Source organism: Theobroma umbraticum, unplaced genomic scaffold (assembly GCF_002168275.2).
Source record: "Theobroma umbraticum cultivar Fairchild unplaced genomic scaffold, ASM216827v3 scaffold_20.0, whole genome shotgun sequence".
Classification (NCBI taxonomy): domain Eukaryota; kingdom Viridiplantae; phylum Streptophyta; class Magnoliopsida; order Malvales; family Malvaceae; genus Theobroma; species Theobroma umbraticum.
In genome coordinates this window covers 955,641-975,501 of record NW_018397266.1, presented here as the reverse complement: position 1 = coordinate 975,501, position 19,861 = coordinate 955,641, and the positions used below count along the sequence as shown (strand labels likewise).

Genomic DNA, 19,861 nt, shown 5'->3' with positions numbered 1-19,861 from the left:
AGTTCTTATACTTTTATTTTATATTAGATAAACTCTTATAACTTATGATTAATTGATTGTTAATAGACAAGATGTTATTTGTTATTTTATGTTATATGACACTAACGTAGCACGTTAACGTGTTATATTAAATGATAATGTGATATAATAATATAAAATAATGACATGATTATATTACATTTTTCACTTTTCACATTAATATCACATAATTATAAAATGATAAATAATATTTTAATTAATAATAATTAATTTATAATTAATTATAAAATTTTATTTAATTTAAAATAAAAATATAAAAATTTAATTAAATATAATAAAATAACAAAAAACTTATTTAGATTTTATTAAATAATTTAAAAAATTTTAATCCGTATTGATTACATAAAAAAAAATAGATCTAAGACAATTAAATAAACACCACTAGAAATTATCAAGTCATCATCAAGTCAATAGTAGAAAATACTTTTAAATAGAAATTTTCTTTTACTTTTTTTTTCCAAATTTAATTGAAATTATTAAAATGAGAGAATATTTAAGTAATGGGCAATTGGCAACTTGAAATGGAAAGGCATACGTAGTGAGAAGTGGCATCATCTTTATAAGCCAACGACCCTTTTTAGAATGCTTTTGATGCTTAAAGTGAAGATTGATGGATTGCCTTTGGCATCCAATTGCATGGTAAAGCATGAGTTGACGCAGCCGGCACGAAGAGGGCAATAATTTTCATTTATATCAAAAGAATCTCATCTAACCTAAGGGTAAGGCTGTCTCCTTCTTTTTTCAAGTAAAGAGTTAGGTGAGTAGATATTTTGGACTCTCAATCATAAATGCCACTAATGTCATGATTCTGTCGTCAAATAAAAGTACAACAAATATTAAGTTTATACTATAAATTTTTTAATTTAATAAATATATTTTCTATTAAAAATATAAATCCGTAATAAATGATTTAAGTAAATCTTTTTTTTTCATTATCGAAAAACTTATTTGATTCATTGGTTCATACTAAAGATCATTTACTCCAAATTGAATCAATAAAAATATATTTTTACTTTTAAAGTGACATTTAATTTGAGTTTTATCTTGAATGCTTCTTGAATTCAAATTTTAACATGAAAATAAAATGAGATTCATTAGATAAAAATTAATAATTAACAAGTCAATACTAGTGAAAACTCGTCTATGTCATATTCATTTGTTATCTCAAAGTCAAAACTTATTATGTCATAATAAATGTTCGTGTCGTATTCATATTTATTTTTTTATTAATAGATTGTATAGAAAATTATCATGTTTAATTAAGTCGGAAAAAAAATTATAATATCACTAACTTTGCTTAGACTTCGGGAGGCTTTAGGCTCACATGGTTTCTTGGGCACAAGGCCATTTCCCCACTTTTATCTTTTTGGGCCCTATTAGCAGCCCACAGCTCAACAAAGAAAGGTCAAAGAAACTCTTCAGGCTGTAATTGGGTTAAGCCTAATGGTACATTGGGAATTCCATCTTAAAAGAAGGGTAATAGTGTCATCAAGCAAAAAACGGCTGACATAACTCGATAACAGTTGAAAAGAAGAGTAACGAACCAACAATCGTTTTGGATAGGCCGAAGCTGATGCTAAAGGAACTCTCCAGGAAATGGCTTCTTCAATTATATCTTCCCAAACCAGGTTTGAACCCCAACCATGTTTCTTCTGTTTCTGTCTTTGTTCTGCTTATGGATAGTCCTTTCGGGTATTGTAGCCTCGAATTATTGGGCGTTTGGAGATGGGTTTTCATTGCTTTTCACATTTTTAGTTCATCATATCTTTGTTTTTAAATGTTATTTGGTCCTGAAATTAAGAATGTTGGTTTCAAATTGCTATGCCTGGAAATGGGTTTGTCTCTTTTCACTCTATTTTTGAAGTGAAATGCTACTTGGTGTGCAGCTATGGGGCTCTAAAGTTTGTTTGGGCCATTGCTGGGAAAAACTTTCTTTTTGCATTTCAAATTTAAGACTTGTCAAGTGTTGAAAGATTGCATAATTTATCAACTGGATATATAAATTACTGTGTAGTTATCCTTTGCTTTTTGTTGTGTTTGAGATGTAGTTTTTTTACACTAGGATCCACAAAAGTAATGGGCCCATTTCAGCTTCTAAGCTTCCTTGAGATATAGAGTTAAATGATTAGTCATTTTGAAATTACTGTATCGAAATATTGCAGTGTTAGGAAAAGGCTCTTGAATGTAAAGGAGTATCATTAATTTTACTTGGTGATGAAAACAGAAGCTGTGCTTTCTAGCAGCAACCAAAGGGATCATTAGTTATTGTTATCCAAACAGGTCTGTTTCATGAGGCTTATAGATTATTTCTGAAATTTGATGCCGTTACTTTCTTGTGGTCTTGCAGCAATTTGAGTTCTGCATTTTTGGGAGAGAGAAATGCAATCTGTGTTTCTAGCATTCCTGTTACTCGTGTTAGTTTCGTGAGGAAGGCTGTAGAATGTAAGGAGTCAAGAATAGGGAAGCAGCCAATACAAGTGCCATCCAATGTGACAATTACATTGGAGGGTCAAGATGTAAAAGTAAAGGGTCCTTTGGGAGAACTTGCATTGACTTATCCACGAGAAGTAAAGGTTGATAGGGAGGAATCTGGGATTCTGAGGGTCAGAAAGGCAGTAGAGACTAGGAGAGCTAACCAAATGCATGGGCTTTTCAGGTAATTGGTCCTACCGTGTTATTTCTCCCCTCTTTCTCAGAAAGTTGACTTTTTTTAATTTGTTCTTGATATGTTATTTATCTAGTCTATCTTGATGATTACTTAGTTATTACTACTTAGTTCTTCATAATTTTTCTCTAAATACCCTTGTACAAATATTACTGAAGGACTATACTGATATTTGGAATGAAGATCACCTTTGCAAATTTACCACACCAACAAATAGCATTTTATGATTATAATCTGATCTTTCCATCTTATGAAAATGAAAATGAAAATGATAATTGGTCACGAACAAGTGTTCAGAATGCCTATTGATTTTTGACCACATTATCTGAAATTAGCATTTTCGTATCGCTCACAAAAAGAGGCAATCAATTATTCACCTCAGTCCACTAACCATGGTCCTTAGCCATTTACCTTTGTGGTTTTTATACTTACTTGTTAGGCATCTACCTCTTATTCATTGTATTGTATCCCATTTTTAATCTCTTTAAACTCCATAATGAAAACTGCAATTGGATCTATTCCTTAAAAGGAATTAATTAATAAATGTCCTCAAGCACCCATGGGTGCCATTCTGGATTTGAGCTGGGTTTTGGATCAAGGTATCTTGAATTCTTGATTGACTGCCTTCACAGCAAACATCACTAATTTCTTGACTCCCTTTGGGTCCCAATCATTCCTGCAGGAGATGTAGGTGCATTCTCTACTTGCCTTCATTCATCATATTTATAACAAGTGTGTTCCCTTATGATGATTACCTTATTAGGTGTCAATCTTTTAACCTGAAATTTGAAATTCCAAAGAAACCTCCCTTCTCCCTCTTTTCTTTTCAAGAATTTTATTTATTCTTTTCAGAAATTGATTTTTGGCCTTTTTCAAATGCTCCTATATATGCTTAATTTCCTTGCTTTTTATGATATATGGATTTTTCAATGTGTGAGTTGGTCCTATAAAATCCTGCATATCACTGGGACATGTGGTGTGTGTTGATCATACCAGCTGGCAGAAAACACTTTCAATGGCTGTATCCAACAGATTGTCATGCAAATGTATGCAAAATTTGGTATTTTACTTGAAATGGATAAAGTTACTGTGTTGGATTCTTATTTTTGTACATAGGAACGTGATTTTTACTTCAAGATATAAGGGCAAATTTAGTAGCAGCAGTAAGTGTTTAAAATGATGTGAACTGTTTACGTGGATGCATATTATGGTCCGATCTGACATTCATGGATAGCTTTGTGTAAACAGATTGTTGATGCAGTAGAATGTGGTGTTTAAAAAAAAAAAAAAAGTAAGGACACAGAAAAATCGCATACCATTTTGGGTATGAGAGGAAAGAGCTACTGCTTGAATCCACTATAATTTCTGCTCCAACCTTCACTTACTCCCACTATCCCAATCACCTAACTAAGGCCATGTGATGTGTATTTAGTCATACATTCTTCTTCTTTGATTCATGTTTCTCTCTGTTTTCAAATTTTTGTATGAACTAATTACGTGAAGGAAGTTTAGACTTTGAAAGTCTTTTCAGCATTACTTAATAAGACTTCAATTGTGATTTTACTTTGATGAAATTGCTAGGACTCTTACTGACAACATGGTGGTGGGAGTATCAAAGGGTTTTGAAAAGAGACTTCAACTAGTTGGAGTTGGATACCGTGCAATGTTAGAAGGAAAAGACCTGGTGCTGAGTCTTGGCTTTTCCCATCCAGTCAGGATGGCAATCCCAGAAGGCATTAAAGTGAAGGTGGAAGAAAACACCAGAATCGTTGTAAGTGGATACGACAAAAGTGCCATTGGTCAATTTGCTGCTTCTGTTAGAAAATGGAGACCTCCGGAGCCATATAAAGGAAAGGGTGTGAAATATGCTGATGAGGTTATCAGAAGAAAGGAGGGAAAAGCAGGGAAGAAGAAGTAATGTTGTTGTATCTTGTTTTCTCATTTATCCTATCATTTTGTGCTTGTTTATGAATCTGTAATGAAATGTACTCGTCTTGCTGCTCAAGCAATTTCTCACAATGAATGAATAGTTGATTCTTTTTTCCCCATTACAGCTTTATCCCATCTGTAGAAATAAGAATCCCTCTTGTTGCAAGATTCCTTCTCTATAGATATAGGATTTACGAGCCATTTGCTTAGAAGTAGTTTTTGAGGCCACCCCTCTTATATATCTATTAGGAAAGAGAACCTCAGGTGCCAAGAAAAATTAGAAATGGCAGGGTCTTTTCAATCAACTGCATAGGTCATGCATACAGTGTTCTTATTTCTAATCTAATCTAGTCAGAGTATCAAATTATTTTAGCACTGTGAATCAAAGTGTATACTTGCTAGTAAACTCAACGATGGAAAGGGCAGTTCGCTTCTCCGGGACGTCACAGTCTGGTTGATGAGGATCGATAATTCGTATGAAGCCAGGGAGCTGCACTGTGACAAATCAAGTTATTTGTATTTATTTATGTGGCTGACATTGTCCGTTGACTCTCTACTTCAAAAGAGGCTCGCTCTTATCCTCCCATGTGTCCAATCTCTTCCTAGCTTCTTCGACCTGCCATTGAATATAAGAATCTGATTCAGCTTGACAAGCAATAAATTATCTGTTGTTTGATGGAAAATATGAAAGGGGGTTACCTCCTTTTTCCAGTCGGTCCGAAATGTGACCCAAACCAAGATGAGGGTTTGCATGGCTGTGCCGCCAATCAACCCTGACCATATCCCCTGAAACCAGATGATGCATGAATAATCCGAAGCCAATGGCCTTTGAAATATTAAAATGAAAATGGCGATGTAAATACCTTGGCACCCAACTTAAAGTAAAAGCCAAGAAGAGAACCCAAGGGAATCCCAACCACGTAATAACAACCAACGTTTACATAAGCAACAAAAGCTTGCCATCCACACCCAACAGCCACACCTTCATGCAAAGCGTAAAACCAGAAATGTGAGACGGAAATATGTTGAATTGAATCCCCTACGAGTTTCTCTTTAAAAGGAAAGTTTCGAAGTTGTTATACCAGACAGAACAGGCTGAATTCCGTTGAGGATAAGGGTTACTGCTAGAAGCGGACAGAGATCTGAAACAGCCTGAGCCACCACTTCACCTTCTGTGAAGGCATAGCTAAGGACGTGACGAAGAGCCAGAACTATTATGGCTGCCGCTACTGAGATTATGAAGGAAAATACTGTCACTATTACCACCGAAAACGATGCTGATTTTGGATGTCCTGCTCCTAGCTCGTTCCCAACTCTTACACTGCTCATTTCGACTCATATTTTGTCAACATTCATATTGTAGTAATTTGTTAGAAAAACTGAATGACACTAATATATATATATACAACATACGAATATTTCAAAGTACGTATAAGGTTTATAAAATAAACGACAATTATATTTGAAAGATGATTACCGTTTCAATTATATATAATTGATATTTTAAGATATTAATTTAAAAATGATTCAATATTATTAAGATTAAGAAAACTATTTTTTTTCATAAACGTCATTTAATACAATTAACATTCTTATATATTTACAAATTAAATAAATCTTAATAATAAACAAATATAATAATTTTCGTCAATTAAGAAGTTTCAATATCTATAGTTATAAATATATATATATATATATATATAATATTAGCTTTTAATAACGTTTAATAAATTAAGAAAATTATAAATGATAAAAGAAATAGTAATGAAATAAAATCTAAAAGCATGAAGTCGATGATGACTGACCTTGCGGCAGCATTGAATCCAACTGAAATCATGAAGACCCATCCAGAGACCGTTATGCTGAAATAACCCATTAATTAAGATTCTATTAATCTAAAACACTAAACTAAATTCCTCCAATGCATACTATTGTTACATTTCCATCGTACGTACAAAACCAAAATCGAGGTTTAAATAATCTGAGACAACAGAGAGAGCAAGCGCATGTTCCATCTTGAATTATTCATGTCTTGTAGTCCACTCAATCGTGACAACCTCCCCTACCTTTATTTACCTACGGTAACATGTTAATTTCTGCTCAGTGAATTTTTTTTTCTTTCCTTTTATATAGATACAAAATAATAAATCATGATTTAAGAGATAATAACAGATTTAAGATTTTATTTAGAGAATAATTAAAAGGTAATTATATAAAATTATAAAATTATAAAATTTAAATTATATACAATAAAAACGAATAAAAATCGAGAATTTGAGGAGTGACAATCACCACAGCTTCAACTTCGTTACTGAAGATGGGCTAATAAATTTTATCAAAACATAAACATAAAATCAATGATATTTATGCAGCTGAATTATTAAGAAGAGAGGACAATTCCAAACACTTCTCGGATAGTTTATCTCTTTTTTCCTAGGTTTTGGATCATTATGCTAAGTTTCATATATATATGTATATAAGATTATTATTTTATGACTTTATAGCATGGTAAGAATTGCAAAATCCGAAAGTTTGCTAAGTAGTTATCGATATAGATAAAAGAGAATCTAGTAATTGAATACGTATATATGGTCAGCAATCACTTTTCATTTTTGTAGTTTTAGGATGTAAATAAATGGGAGGAAAAAGCCATGTTGATTTCTTCCAAAGTGACCTTTTAATTTAACTCTTTCTGTTCTAAAGGTTATGTACCTTGCCAACAACTAGAGACAGGTTGATCAAAAGTTAATCTCAGCCGTGCAAATCCTCCAATTAGATATTCGATTAGTCCAGCTTGCATTAATGTTTTTACTTTTTTGTTACCGAAAAAGAATAAACACAGAACAGAAATGATCTGTACTTACCAAACGGAGAGTGAATCCAAGGCCAACTCTGGGTTCTCAAGCAACCCCGCTAGCAAAACCAGGATCTGGAAGTACCAAGTTTCCAGGCACAACATCACCGCCGATGCAGCCGATAACTTGAAGAAGCTCGGCAGGCCAGTGAAGGCTTGTACGCTGAATCCCGTCCATGTATGCCTGCACTTGTTGCTTTTAACTATGTATACAAATTGAGCAACCACCACAATCCACCAGGAGAAGCTCAGAACCAGCGATGCACCCAACAAACCAAGCCCAATTTTGTACACTGCCAGCCAACTTAGCAGTAGATGTATAATTAATGTAGCCGAAGATATGTAAGCACTAGGGGCCACTATACTCTGAGCCTGCATAAATTTCTGTATCGGGAAATTTATGGCGTATGCAAATATTTGCGGTATTAGGCCGTAGACAAAAGTTGCAGCCGCCGAGGCAATCTCAGGCGATTCACCAAGTAATAGTAAGATTGGTTTGGAGAGGATGTAGATGATGGTGAGAAGAATCCCTGTTAAGGTGAGGAGAACCGCTGATCTTTGAAGATATATGCCTAGCATACCGTACTTGTGTGCCCCAAAGGCTTGCCCGCAAAGCGTCTCCACAGCACTCCCCATTCCCAACTATACATATATTCGTAAAAATCATACTAAAAAGTAACTTCAAGAGATAGCTATAGATATATCTAAATTCATGTTAATATTTATGTATTCTAAACATTTGATTCAATGAAAAAAAATTATTTATACCATGAGACCATAAGCAAAGACTTGGATGCCAGTGTTTCCGAGGGATGCTGCGGCAAGTTCAAGATTACCAAGGTGGCCGGAGAAGATTTGGGTGGACATGGACATGAGGTAGTTGATCATATAAACAATAACGGCCGGTGCAGCCAGGTGGAAAAGGAGCTTGGTCTCGATCCATGTTGCTTTCCTAAAACGCTCAAACAAGGAAAGGCTAGCGTCCGACAATGTGTCCTCAAGCTCTGAGCTTATTTCGGATTTCGTGCTTGAAGTTTGTGACTGAAGCAGAGGCTGTGGGATGGTGTCCTGGGATGATCCCATCATAGACTATGGCTGTGGACGGAGGAGAGTTTTTCAATTCAGAGTGGGTGAATGTTGTTTTCTGTTTGCCACGAGTTGGGAGTAGTATATTTATGAGAGGCGAGGGGCATTATCAAGAGTTATATATGGTGTACATTTGCTGGCTATTTCAATGAAAAGGATAGACGGAGTTGGAAGTTTCTATATGAACACTTCATCCAGACCATTTAGATCAGTTTATCATATAATTAATTATCTAATTAATTTATGATAAGCAGCACAAGCATTATCAAATTGATCAGCCGGAGGTGTTAAGTGTTTCAAATAAACTAATATTGGGCCTATGATGGGCGTGTGCAGCCTAGCAAGTGCGTAATCAATTACTTCAGAGGCTGCTTTGAGACTGTAAGCGAACAGCGTCGTCTAGCAAATCAAACCAACCCCAAAATTTGTAACTACACAAATCAATGTCTAAAACCTTATTTTGACATCTTGCTAGTTATGAAGAAAAGACCAACTAGAAGATCCTCATTTCCTTCGTATTAATTAATTGCGTGGGACACACTCTCCACGTTTGTTCAGCAGCAGTTACATTATTAACTTTGAAAGATACCCAAAAAGGAAAAGGATAAACTTTTCAAAATTCAATGGCCACAGAGTATATCCACATCTCTCTATCCCTATAGATAGAGCTTAAGCTTCCGGTGGCAGAGACCACGTCCATGGGAATCTAATCTATACACATATAGATCCCACTGGTTCTAAATTGATAGCGAAACGTGTATCAGTTGACGACATCATGACACACAGACACACACTCAACACTGCTATATACCATACGTAAGGAAAGCGAGTGATATTAGAGTAAATTGCATCATTATTATGTTTCATTTTCGTTTATTTTAAAAAATTTATTCTTTTCATCTAAGGTTGTTCAAGATTGGATGGAATTATGGATAGAATTTGTTAGGTGAAGCTTTTGTGGGTGTACATTGATCGAGATATGTATATATTACATGATATGCACCATTTTATATTTTTTATTATTTAGTGGATAAAATAAAAAATGAAATTTAGTGAAAAGATCACGCTCTAATGATACAAGTTTATCCGTATGATTAGCATTTGTTTTTATAAATTCGATTCATTTCAAGTTAATTACAGAATTCAAAGTCATTTTTTAGTAAAAAAAATAAAGAGGAGAACAAAACAAAGAGTACTTTTCGGGTTGCCATTGTTGACATGGTGCATGTTTCCACTTCACAAAGATATTTTTATGGTAGACAATTACATGGGGAGAGGACAAAGATAATTTTCCAGCAATCTTATATCTGAGGTTGTAAATTGCAAGACGCAATCACTAATTTGGATAACTTTGTTTTCTTTTATGATTACCGTTTTGTTTGTTTAAATAAGAATCCCAAATTCTAATCTTTCTTCTTTTTAGACTTTTCCATGTATATGTTCCAAAAATTAATTATTATGTAGGCAACCTTTGTGGTCAATTTGTTATCAACCTTTAATATAATTAAAATATAAAATAGTAACTTGAAAGTTTCTCACATTTTTATTTAAAAAAAAAAACATCTTAGCTTCAACAGGACATAGACCAACAAAAAAGAACTTGAGAATTTCTTGAATTTTTGTTTATATTATGATTGTAACACTACGTCACTTAACGGATGAATGATTCATTTGTGATACAGTTATGGTATAATATTTTCAATTAATTAATTAATTAATTAAATTACAATACTGTTAGTTACTCTTTCACTTTCATAATTATACACATAATTTTAAAATACAAGATTTTTCTTCTTGTAACAGTATCTATATTAAGAAAATAGATTTTTCATATTTTCCAATTTCTACATGGAAGTAAAGTTTGTCGTTGTGAGACCCTGACATGGAAACCACACCAGGTTCTTCTCTTTTTTCTACTATTGCATTTAATGAATTCTCTAGTAATGCTGACACTTGGTCGTCCTGAGTTCTGGTTGGTTCTTCAAATGCATTCAACGTGGTCTGGGGACCTTTTGGACCATTGGAAGATCAGATGAAGATTGATTATGACTTGTGATTGACAAGTGCTATGCCCTTTACCATGTACGAGGTCTGATGTGGGTCGCTTGCATCGAAGAGTATGGAGGAAGAGGGTACCCCGCCCTCTGGGAAGAGTTTTTTTGTTGATGAAAGGAACTGTACAGGTCTGCTTTTGATTTTCTTTGTATAGAGTGGGGGCAAGGGGATGTAAAGTGCTACTTTTGTAAATCACAGGTTTACCCCTGGATGGTCAAACCCCTGTGATGTGCATTTGCTGGGTTGGGTTTTTGATCACTCTTTACTTGGTTATGAGGGTTATAAATTGCTGTGGAAAGTCTTCAAACAGTAGGAAGAAGACTTGCAGCAGCAACTTGTAACTCTTGATTAATTAAATACACAATTATGTCTTTCCAAAAAAAAAACTTAAGGTTTTAAGGCAGTATAAAATCACTAATTATCAAATTTAAAACAATAGCTTATACTATATTATCCAAATTAATAATAATAGCTCATGACTAATTGAGGAAAAACTTAATAGCTCTCTTAATTGGGATGCAAAATTTGTCAAAATACTTGTTTCTCACTCATGTTTGATTCATCGAATACTCAAAACTCAACTCATTTACCTTTTTGAATTGAGCCTCCTTTAGTCATAGTTTTAATTTTGCAAAACATTGATGGCCTTGGTTCATGTTGGGCTGTTGCCTGTTTGTATGATATCTGTGCAAACTCTACTCAAAAAGCTCAGCCCAGATTGAACAAAGACAGACAGAAGTTGGAAATGCTTGGGTGTCATCTATATATTAAAATTTAAATTATTTTTTAAAAAAATTTAAATAAATTTTTTTATTCATTCAATCAAATATATTTTTATTTTATACAAAATAAATTTTTATATTTTAATTTTTTACTAAATAAATTTTAATAATTAATAATTTATTTAATCAAAATATCATTTATCATATATCACATGACACTAAAATCATATATTTACATGTCATAATCAATTATGATATTTTTCTTCCACCACATTAGCATCATGTTAACATCACATGGGTATAATTATAAAGACTTATTTAATTCAAAATAAAAATATATAAACTTAATTAAACGTAATTAAAATATAAAACTTTATTTAATTTTTCTTAAATAGTTTTTAAAAAATTTAAACATTATACCTTAAAATTAAAATATTTTGACTATCAACAGCTCAACTACTAACTTGGTATTCCCACATAGTTTATGTCAAGGCTTTTGTTTAGGGAAAGCACATGGCAATGGAGAGCAGATATTAGAACTTAAGGAATAATTTGTGTAGCAAAAATAGTACATCCGAAATAAAGAACTCAATTAAATGTTATATCAAATAAAACAAACCAATGTCACATGCATTTCACCTTAGTCAAACGAGGACCATCCATGTTTGGAGCATTTGGGTGGTGTCTCCCATTATATTACTACAGAAAACCAAAGCAGAAAAAGTCACAAATGGGCCACCTCCACATGCACGAGACAGGAGAGCAGAAGGCTCCCAACATTTCCTGAGAAACCACCGACGGTGACCTAACCCATGTGAAAGATACCCCCCTAAATCAGAACTGTAAATCGACGCGTTGGCCCTTCTATTTTAATTTTTCAACGACCCTTTTGAGTTTTATATTAACTAAAACTAAAGTAATATCTATGGTAAACAAAACAAGTTTCAAATTGGTGCCCCAAACTTGAAGGACATCTCACATTCACTGAACCCACCGCCACCATCCTTTGCTATTGCGTGTTCTAATAGCAAAATTTGACTAAACATAACTAATTCTATTTCAAATTTATTGATCAACTTCATTGCACACTAAGCCCCTTTTTGTTCATCACTTGTTTCATTATTCTACTTACCTATATATTACCATAAGTTTTTAATCTGATTTCCTTGTTCAAGCCTTGATAGATTGATAAGACGATCAAGGTCGAGTTTGATACTTACTATGAATAATATTAAATTTCATCACTAGACTTCAATTTCGTTAAATTTTATCATTGTACTTTTAATTTTATTGGTTTTTGAAATTAAAAGTAGATATTGAACAATAATATAGTAGAGAAATTTCACCATAATCTCGTTACTAAGCAACAATTGGTTGGAAGTTTGCTATGATCAATGTGGATTTAGTTGATATGATTTGCTTGGCAGTTTGGTTAGGTTGATTGGAAAATCAAACCCTTGGTTCTTAATTTATTTTATTTTTTTATTTTTCGAAATAAAGGCCAATCTTTATGATAATATAAGATACCAAAAACATGAGGTGTAGTGCAGTTTATCATTGGACCTTATTGCAACTAGATTGATTTTTCCTAATCGATTGCACATATGCTGTTTAGAAACCAACAACAATGTGGAAACAGTACAACAAAAGTTCTCTAAAGAGAGTAGGGTCAAGCTCAAGCATGTTAGTGAAGCAGCTGCAGTTTATGAGGCGCAATTAGAGGTCCTTAAATCGACTATATAATCCTATAATAAATTTGGGAGGAGCCTGGAAGACTACAACATTAACCCGCCAACCTCCCTAATTTATAATGAAATTACAAAGTTAATTGGGTCACAGGTCGCAAGGTAGGGCAATGGGATTACGCTATCAAAGACAAAGAGTTATGTTTGTCATTAAGCAAAAACAAACTACTTTCATCTGTGAATGAAGAATCTGGGATTAATCAATTGGAGTAGTAAATGCAGCTGCCTTGAGGCATAATTTATGCAATTGGTGTACATGTACATTGCAAATACTTTGGGTACAAGGTAGTAGACGGCTATACATATCTATTTAAAATTTATTATTTCGTATTTAATTAATGTGAAATCAGACAGTTATGTTATGTTAAAGAATCATTAACCTACTAGTTTTTGGAGTTTTGCTAAAGAATCTGAGCTCCTCCTTCCAAATACTCCGGCGGAAAAAGCGCAATTTCATGTGCTCTACGTTTCCTGTTTCTGTATAACTGTGATTTTCTCTGCTGCCTTAGTTCTCTCTCTCTCATTCTTGCCTGCCTGATTGTTCTCGTTTTACATCTGGAAGATGGGGAATTGCTTGACAAGTAACAAGATTGTAGCACAAAACGACCAGCCTGAGCCACAAGGCTGCCGAGCAGAAGTCATCGAAGAGACAGGAAAAGTTACAGCTTCCAAGTTGGAACGAGCCGAGGTTGCTGCTGATGAGGGTGAGAAGGTTAAGAAGAAGAAGATGGTGAGATTCAAATTAAACGAAGAAAACGATGTTGATGGAGGGAGACAAGGAGAGTCCAAAGATGGGGTTGTGAGAATAAGACTCGTTGTGACACAGAAAGAGTTGAAGCAGATTTTAAGTTCCAGGGAAGATTTGAAGCACACTTCACTGGAGGGATTGATAAGAGTTATGAAATTGAGAGGTGTCAGGATTTCTGAAGGTGGAAGAACAAATGATGATGACGGCTTTCATGGAGGTTGGAGACCGGCATTGGAGAGTATTCCAGAGGAACATTAACAAATAATATCTGTAACTTTAGTTTTGTCCTTATTAACTCATCTCTCTGATTGTAAATAAACCTTTGATTTTACCTTGTGAGACTGCAATTTTAGATGTCGTCGCTTCTTGTTTTCAGTCACTGATCAGGTCGATCGGACCCGTTTTTTATGTGGATCCTTAGTTGAATTAATGAAAATCTTTTGTCATACGTGCAAAGGTGGCGAAGGGCTTTGGTGCTCTCGTATTTTTCTTTGTGTGATGGCTGCTTTTGAGGCTGTGCTTGGCTATCTGTTTCCTGGTACGGGGATTCTCTCTGGTTCTGCTTTGATGATAGGAGGTGATTGCTCTATGGTTGAGTTTGCCTGTAAGTTCACATTGCCAGGAGGTGTTAAGGGATGCTTGTTTGCTTTGAATTACTCTATGTGCTTCTGTGTGTGATGGGATTGTACATTGGCAGGTGATGGTATGCGGTGGTTGTTGCTTTTTTTTATTTGTTGGGGTGCTGGGTGAGACAATGGGGTGATATGGTGACTTATTTTCATTTGTTGAGGTGTATTGGGGGGTTTCTTCTGAAGGTAGTGGTGGTCGCGGGTTGTGTTGTGGTTCTCTTCATAAGATTACCGTGGCTCCGTAAGTTTATTGCAGGGGAAGATACAGGCTTCATGTAATGGGATCAAGTGCACCGGTGACCTTCTGGTTTTTTTTTTTTTGTTGGCAGCAGGGGAGCAAATCTGTTTCTACCTTGTGCTATCTCTGCTGGGTTTGGATTTCTACGCTTGTTTTTGATGTTTTGGGATATGGAAACTGGTGTTATAATAAATATAGTGTTTGTATTAGCTGTCAATTTGTCCATTTGTCATGAATGTTTTTTCAGTTAGGTTTTTCTTAGCTTTCTATGATTTTCATTTTATTTGCTTATTATTGTTAACTTCTACGGTCAAAACTTGAAATTTTTTATAAAAGTCTTAATTCAAGATTTTGAACATCGAAAAGATTAAATTACAAGGGGAGAGACTTATTAAAAAAAACAACTAATTTAATTTCATTACTCTGAATTAAATTTACAAAACTACCCTTACATGGTAGAGGAACAGCCATCATGGCTGGCAAGACCATATATGCCCAGCCTCCTGCAACAGATGAGCCTTTAAAGACATAGATACACAGACAAGCTCCATAGCAATGACCAACCAAGTTTCATTCCCCTGTACAGCCACTTAACACCATCTATCATGCAAACTGTCAGCCTTTTGCAAAAGTCATGGTCCATGGTAACGAAACAGCTGCATAGATAGACCTCACATGTCAGAAAAACTCCCACTGCACACCTCACCATCTGTCCTCCCCTCGACCTCCTTTATCTCAGTTCAAAAGATCTCAGTCAAACATATCCCACCATCAGGGAGGACGGGAAACAGCTACACCAAAACGAAATTTGGTGTGCATGTCTCCATAAGCTCATAGAAACCGTCCTGGATCAGTACCTGAAAATAAAAATATAAAAATTTATTTAATTTAAAGTAAAAATATAAAGATTTAATTAAAAATAATACAAAATATAAATTTATTTATATTTTTCTTTAAGAATTGTCTAGAATCATTAACTTAGTGAGTTTCGAATTTTACAAAGAATTGAACTCCTCCTTTCCAAATTTTCCGGCGTTGAAAGTACGCGTAATGAATTCCTTGTACTCTACGTTCCCTGTTTCTATATGTTTATGTTTCACTCTGTACCCTCAGTTCTTTCTCACTCTTGCCTACCTGATTATACTCGTTTTGCATCTGGAAGATGGGGAATTGCTTGACGAGTATCAAGATTCTTCCCCAAAACGACCAGCCTGAGCCACAAGGCCACCGACCAGAAGTCATCGAAGGGAGGAGAGAACTTACAGCGTCCAACTTGGGAGGAGCCGAGGTCGCTGCTGATGAGGGTGAGAAGATTAAGCAGAGGAAGAAGAAGATGAGGTTCAAATCAAACGAAGAAAACAATGTTGTGACACTGGAAGAGTTGAACCAGATTTTAAGTTCCAGGAAAGATTTGAAGCACTCTTCAGTGGAGCGAAAACTGAGAGGTATTTGGGTTTCTGAAGCTGGAAGAGCAAGTGGAGTTGATGGCTTTCATGGAGGTTGGAGGCCGGCATTGGAGAGTATTCCAGAGGAAGATTAACAAAATAAAATATCTGTAACTTTTAGTTTTTTCCTGATTAACTGATCTCTCTTATTGTAAATAAACCTTTGATTGTACCTTGCGCGACTGCCATTTTTGAGGGCGTTGCTCTTTGCTTATTGTTTTCAGTCACTGATAAGGTCAAATCAATGAAAATCTTTTTATTATATGCGCAAAGAAGCTATCAGATATTAGATTATATCAATCATGAAATTATATTTTTATTTTCTTGTTTTTTTTTCTCTCTTTGGTTTCATGAATGTTTTTTCAGTTTGGTTTCTTTAATTGTTTTCCATGTTTTACATTTTTTTTTAAAAAAATATGAACCCTCTACCCAGGATGCCAACTCAAGTCTTAAATTTTGAAAGTTAAAGACTTCTGGCTGCAGAGGACTTCTAGATTTGGGGTAACTGGAACCTGTACACTTACAAAATAAACCAGAATTACCTAAAATCCTGCTTCTCTACTACTACTACTAGCAACAGTTTGTCAGTAACAAAAATTTTGAACTTTCAAATATCAAATGACCAAAAATTTTATTGTAATAAAAAATTAACCTAACGAGGTCTCTCTCATTAAAAAACCGAGTGCTGAAAGCCTCATGCCATTGCATTTGTTACCAGCAAGCACCTGGGCACTAGTAGGAATGTCAATGGCTACTCTGTTATAAGGTACTTGCATGTATTTAACCAAATTATATAAAATTAAGGTACTTTATAATTGAATTTGAAATAGATTCAAGTAGTAATTTTACTATTCATATTGGGTTTGAGTATAACCCTTTAGTTACACCTTACTTGAATCCTATACCCATTTATATAATATTTTATTATTAATTATATAATATATAATAGATAATTAAATTAAATATGTAAAATTTTATATTAGTGTTTTTTTTTTGAAGTGAAAGAAAACTCCAATTGGATATAATCAAAAAGAAAACTAGGGTTTAGGTTTATATATGTGCGAGCGAGTGCAAATCAAAGATAATGAAGGCATTAGTTGTGTTTCCAATGGCTAAAATAAGAGGATCATGTGATTATAAAAGTTAATAATATAACTTTCAGGTTTACATCAGATAATGTGAAAGGCAATATACGCTTTGGTACACAAGATTAAACCCCCTTGTTATCTCTGATATAAGAAGAACCATTTGTTCTGTAAGCTTTTCCATATGCTGAGATTTGTCCCATCCATTGTCAAATTGGCTGCCCTTCATTTCCCTTGCTTTTATCATCTATTAGTGTTTGGATTTGAATTTGTGTAAGGATAAGAAATTCTTCACATTTTTACCAACTTTGTGAATAATTCATTATGATAAAAATTGATAGATATATTAATGATTTATAATTGTTAATCAAATTATTAATGCTATGTCATTAACATATTTGAATTAAAAAATTATTAGATTATTACTAATGTTTAAATAATATGAACATCATATCATATTGAAGGAATATATAGTTAGGTTTTTTATGCATTTTCAACAATCTAATGTTCATATTATTGAAGATTTTGTTCAGTTATACAACTTTTTGTATGGATTAAGCTGTTGAAGTTACATGAAAGTGCATGTTTGTTCTTCAAATATATATATATTTTTAATATAAACATATTTGCTTTCTATTTTATATTTTACAAAAATTATAACTTATAAATTTATTAGTTATAATATATATACTTTGTTTATGTATTCTTGTAATAATATATATATATATATATATGTACACCTAAACAGAAGCTGTGAGATTAAAATAATTTTGTATTTTTTTGTTTTTAATTTCATGTAATTAAGGATAAATTTATAAAATTAATTAAATTAATTCATGAAAGTATAATTATCGATTAACTTGTAATGTTTTTTAATATATACTTTATATATTGTGTTAATTCAAAAAGAATATAATTATTATTATATATATACTTTTAATATAAATATATTTATTTTATATTTTGTATTAACGTTGCAAAAAGTATAATTTATAAAATTATTAAGTATAAATATATATACCTTTGTTTACTTAAACTTATAATATATATGCCTAAAAAGAAGCTATGAGATTATAATATAATTATTATTTATTTATTTTTATAAATTTAAATTAAATAATTATTGTTGTAAACTTGTAATTTTGTTATTGATTTGCTTTTATAAATTTAATCATTAGTGAATTGTACGGAATATGGATGTGAATTGTGAAATATAATTTAATTATAAATAAATATGAGTTTGGATTCATGTTCGGGTAATTAGGTACTTATAAAGAGTTAAATAAAATTTTTTAATATAATCGTACTTTTAAACGGATTCGAATAATTATCGAATAGTGGATATATATTAAGATTCGAGTTAGAATAATAAATTTCAAAAATATATTATAAAGTTCTCATTTAGATACTTCAAAATTAACGACGAAAATTGAGAGGTCATGAAGCTGAAAGAACAAGTGACGATGATGTCTTTCATGGAGGCTGGAGGCCAGCATTGGAGAGTATTCCAGAGGAAAATTAACAAAAACAAAATCTGTAACTTTAGTTTCGTCTTGATTAACTCATCTCTTCTATTGTAAATAAACCTTTGATTTTACCTTGCGAGACTGCAAGTTTAGATGTCATTGCTTCTTGCTTATTGTTTTCAGTCATTTATAAGGTCGATCTTTAGTTGAATCAATGAAAATCTTTCTATGAAAAAAAAGCTATCATATATTATTATTATTATTATCTTGTGCTTTATTTATCTCCTTTGTTTCATGAATGATTTTTTCAATTAGGTTTCTTTAATAGTTTTCCATGTTTACCTTTTTTTTTTGTGAAAAACAAATTTTATTATGAACCCTCTAACTAGTATGCCAACTCAAGTGTTTTAACTTTAGAAGTAAAAGACTTCTAGTGGCATAGGACTTCTAGTCTTGAGGCAACTGGAACTTGTACACTTGCAAAATAAGCTAGCTCCTCAAAGAGCAATTGGCAGCATTTACCTAAAATCATGCTTCTTGACTACTAGTAGCAGCAGTTTGGACAATAACAAAAATTCTAAATTTTCAAATATCAAATGACCAGAAATCCTTGTGTTATAAAAAAAAAAAAACTTGAAATTTTTTATAAAAATCTTAGGTCAAGATTTTGAACATTGAAAAGATTACATATACACACCATCCTCCTGCAACAAATCAACCTTTAAAGACATAGATACACAGACAAGCTCCCTAGAAATGACCCAGAAATTCCATCTCATCACATTCCCTGTACAGGCATTAACACCATCTATCATGGCAAACTGTCAGCCCTTTGCAAAAATCATCGTCCATGTCAAGGAAACAGCTGCATAGATAGACCTCCCCTGTCAGAAAAAACTCCCCATCACCCTGCACACCTTGACATCAATCCTCCTCAACCTTCTTTATCTCAGTTCAAAAGATCTCAGTCAAACATATCCCAACATTTGGGAGGACAGGAAACACCTACACCAAAACGAAATTTGGTGTGCATCTCTCCATAAGCTCATAGAAACCGCCCGGATCAGTGCCTGAAAATAAAAATATAAAAATTTATTTAACTTAAAGTAAAAATATAAAGATTTAATTAAAAATAATACAAAATATAAATTTATT

The 19,861-nt window shown here is 33.2% G+C and overlaps 4 protein-coding genes across 4 annotated transcripts; 3 read left to right on the top strand and 1 right to left on the bottom strand.

Moving 5' to 3' along the window:
* Positions 1-1,551: 1,551 nt before the first annotated feature.
* On the top strand, positions 1,552-4,755 carry EMB2394 (Ribosomal protein L6 family). Its single transcript, XM_021437313.2, has 3 exons — positions 1,552-1,667; positions 2,387-2,695; positions 4,286-4,755. The coding sequence occupies exons 1-3, from the start codon at positions 1,636-1,638 to the stop codon at positions 4,620-4,622; spliced, it is 678 nt and encodes a 225-aa protein (XP_021292988.1). The 5' UTR covers positions 1,552-1,635; the 3' UTR covers positions 4,623-4,755.
* A 138-nt stretch (positions 4,756-4,893) lies between these two features.
* Positions 4,894-8,676, bottom strand: LOC110423161 (MATE efflux family protein). The gene is made up of 7 exons (XM_021437312.2): positions 8,256-8,676; positions 7,498-8,129; positions 6,439-6,495; positions 5,716-5,954; positions 5,497-5,615; positions 5,333-5,419; positions 4,894-5,249 (listed from the first exon to the last, which is right to left on the bottom strand). Exons 1-7 carry the CDS (start codon positions 8,571-8,573, stop codon positions 5,187-5,189), a joined length of 1,515 nt encoding a protein of 504 aa, XP_021292987.1. The 5' UTR covers positions 8,574-8,676; the 3' UTR covers positions 4,894-5,186.
* Positions 8,677-13,278: 4,602 nt separating this feature from the next.
* On the top strand, positions 13,279-14,919 carry LOC110423293 (uncharacterized). Its single transcript, XM_021437478.2, has one exon. It carries the CDS (start codon positions 13,658-13,660, stop codon positions 14,099-14,101), a length of 444 nt encoding a protein of 147 aa, XP_021293153.1. The 5' UTR covers positions 13,279-13,657; the 3' UTR covers positions 14,102-14,919.
* Positions 14,920-15,588: 669 nt separating this feature from the next.
* LOC110423391 (uncharacterized) lies at positions 15,589-16,347 on the top strand. The gene has a single exon (XM_089784730.1). It carries the CDS (start codon positions 15,873-15,875, stop codon positions 16,248-16,250), a length of 378 nt encoding a protein of 125 aa, XP_089640856.1. The 5' UTR covers positions 15,589-15,872; the 3' UTR covers positions 16,251-16,347.
* Positions 16,348-19,861: the final 3,514 nt, after the last annotated feature.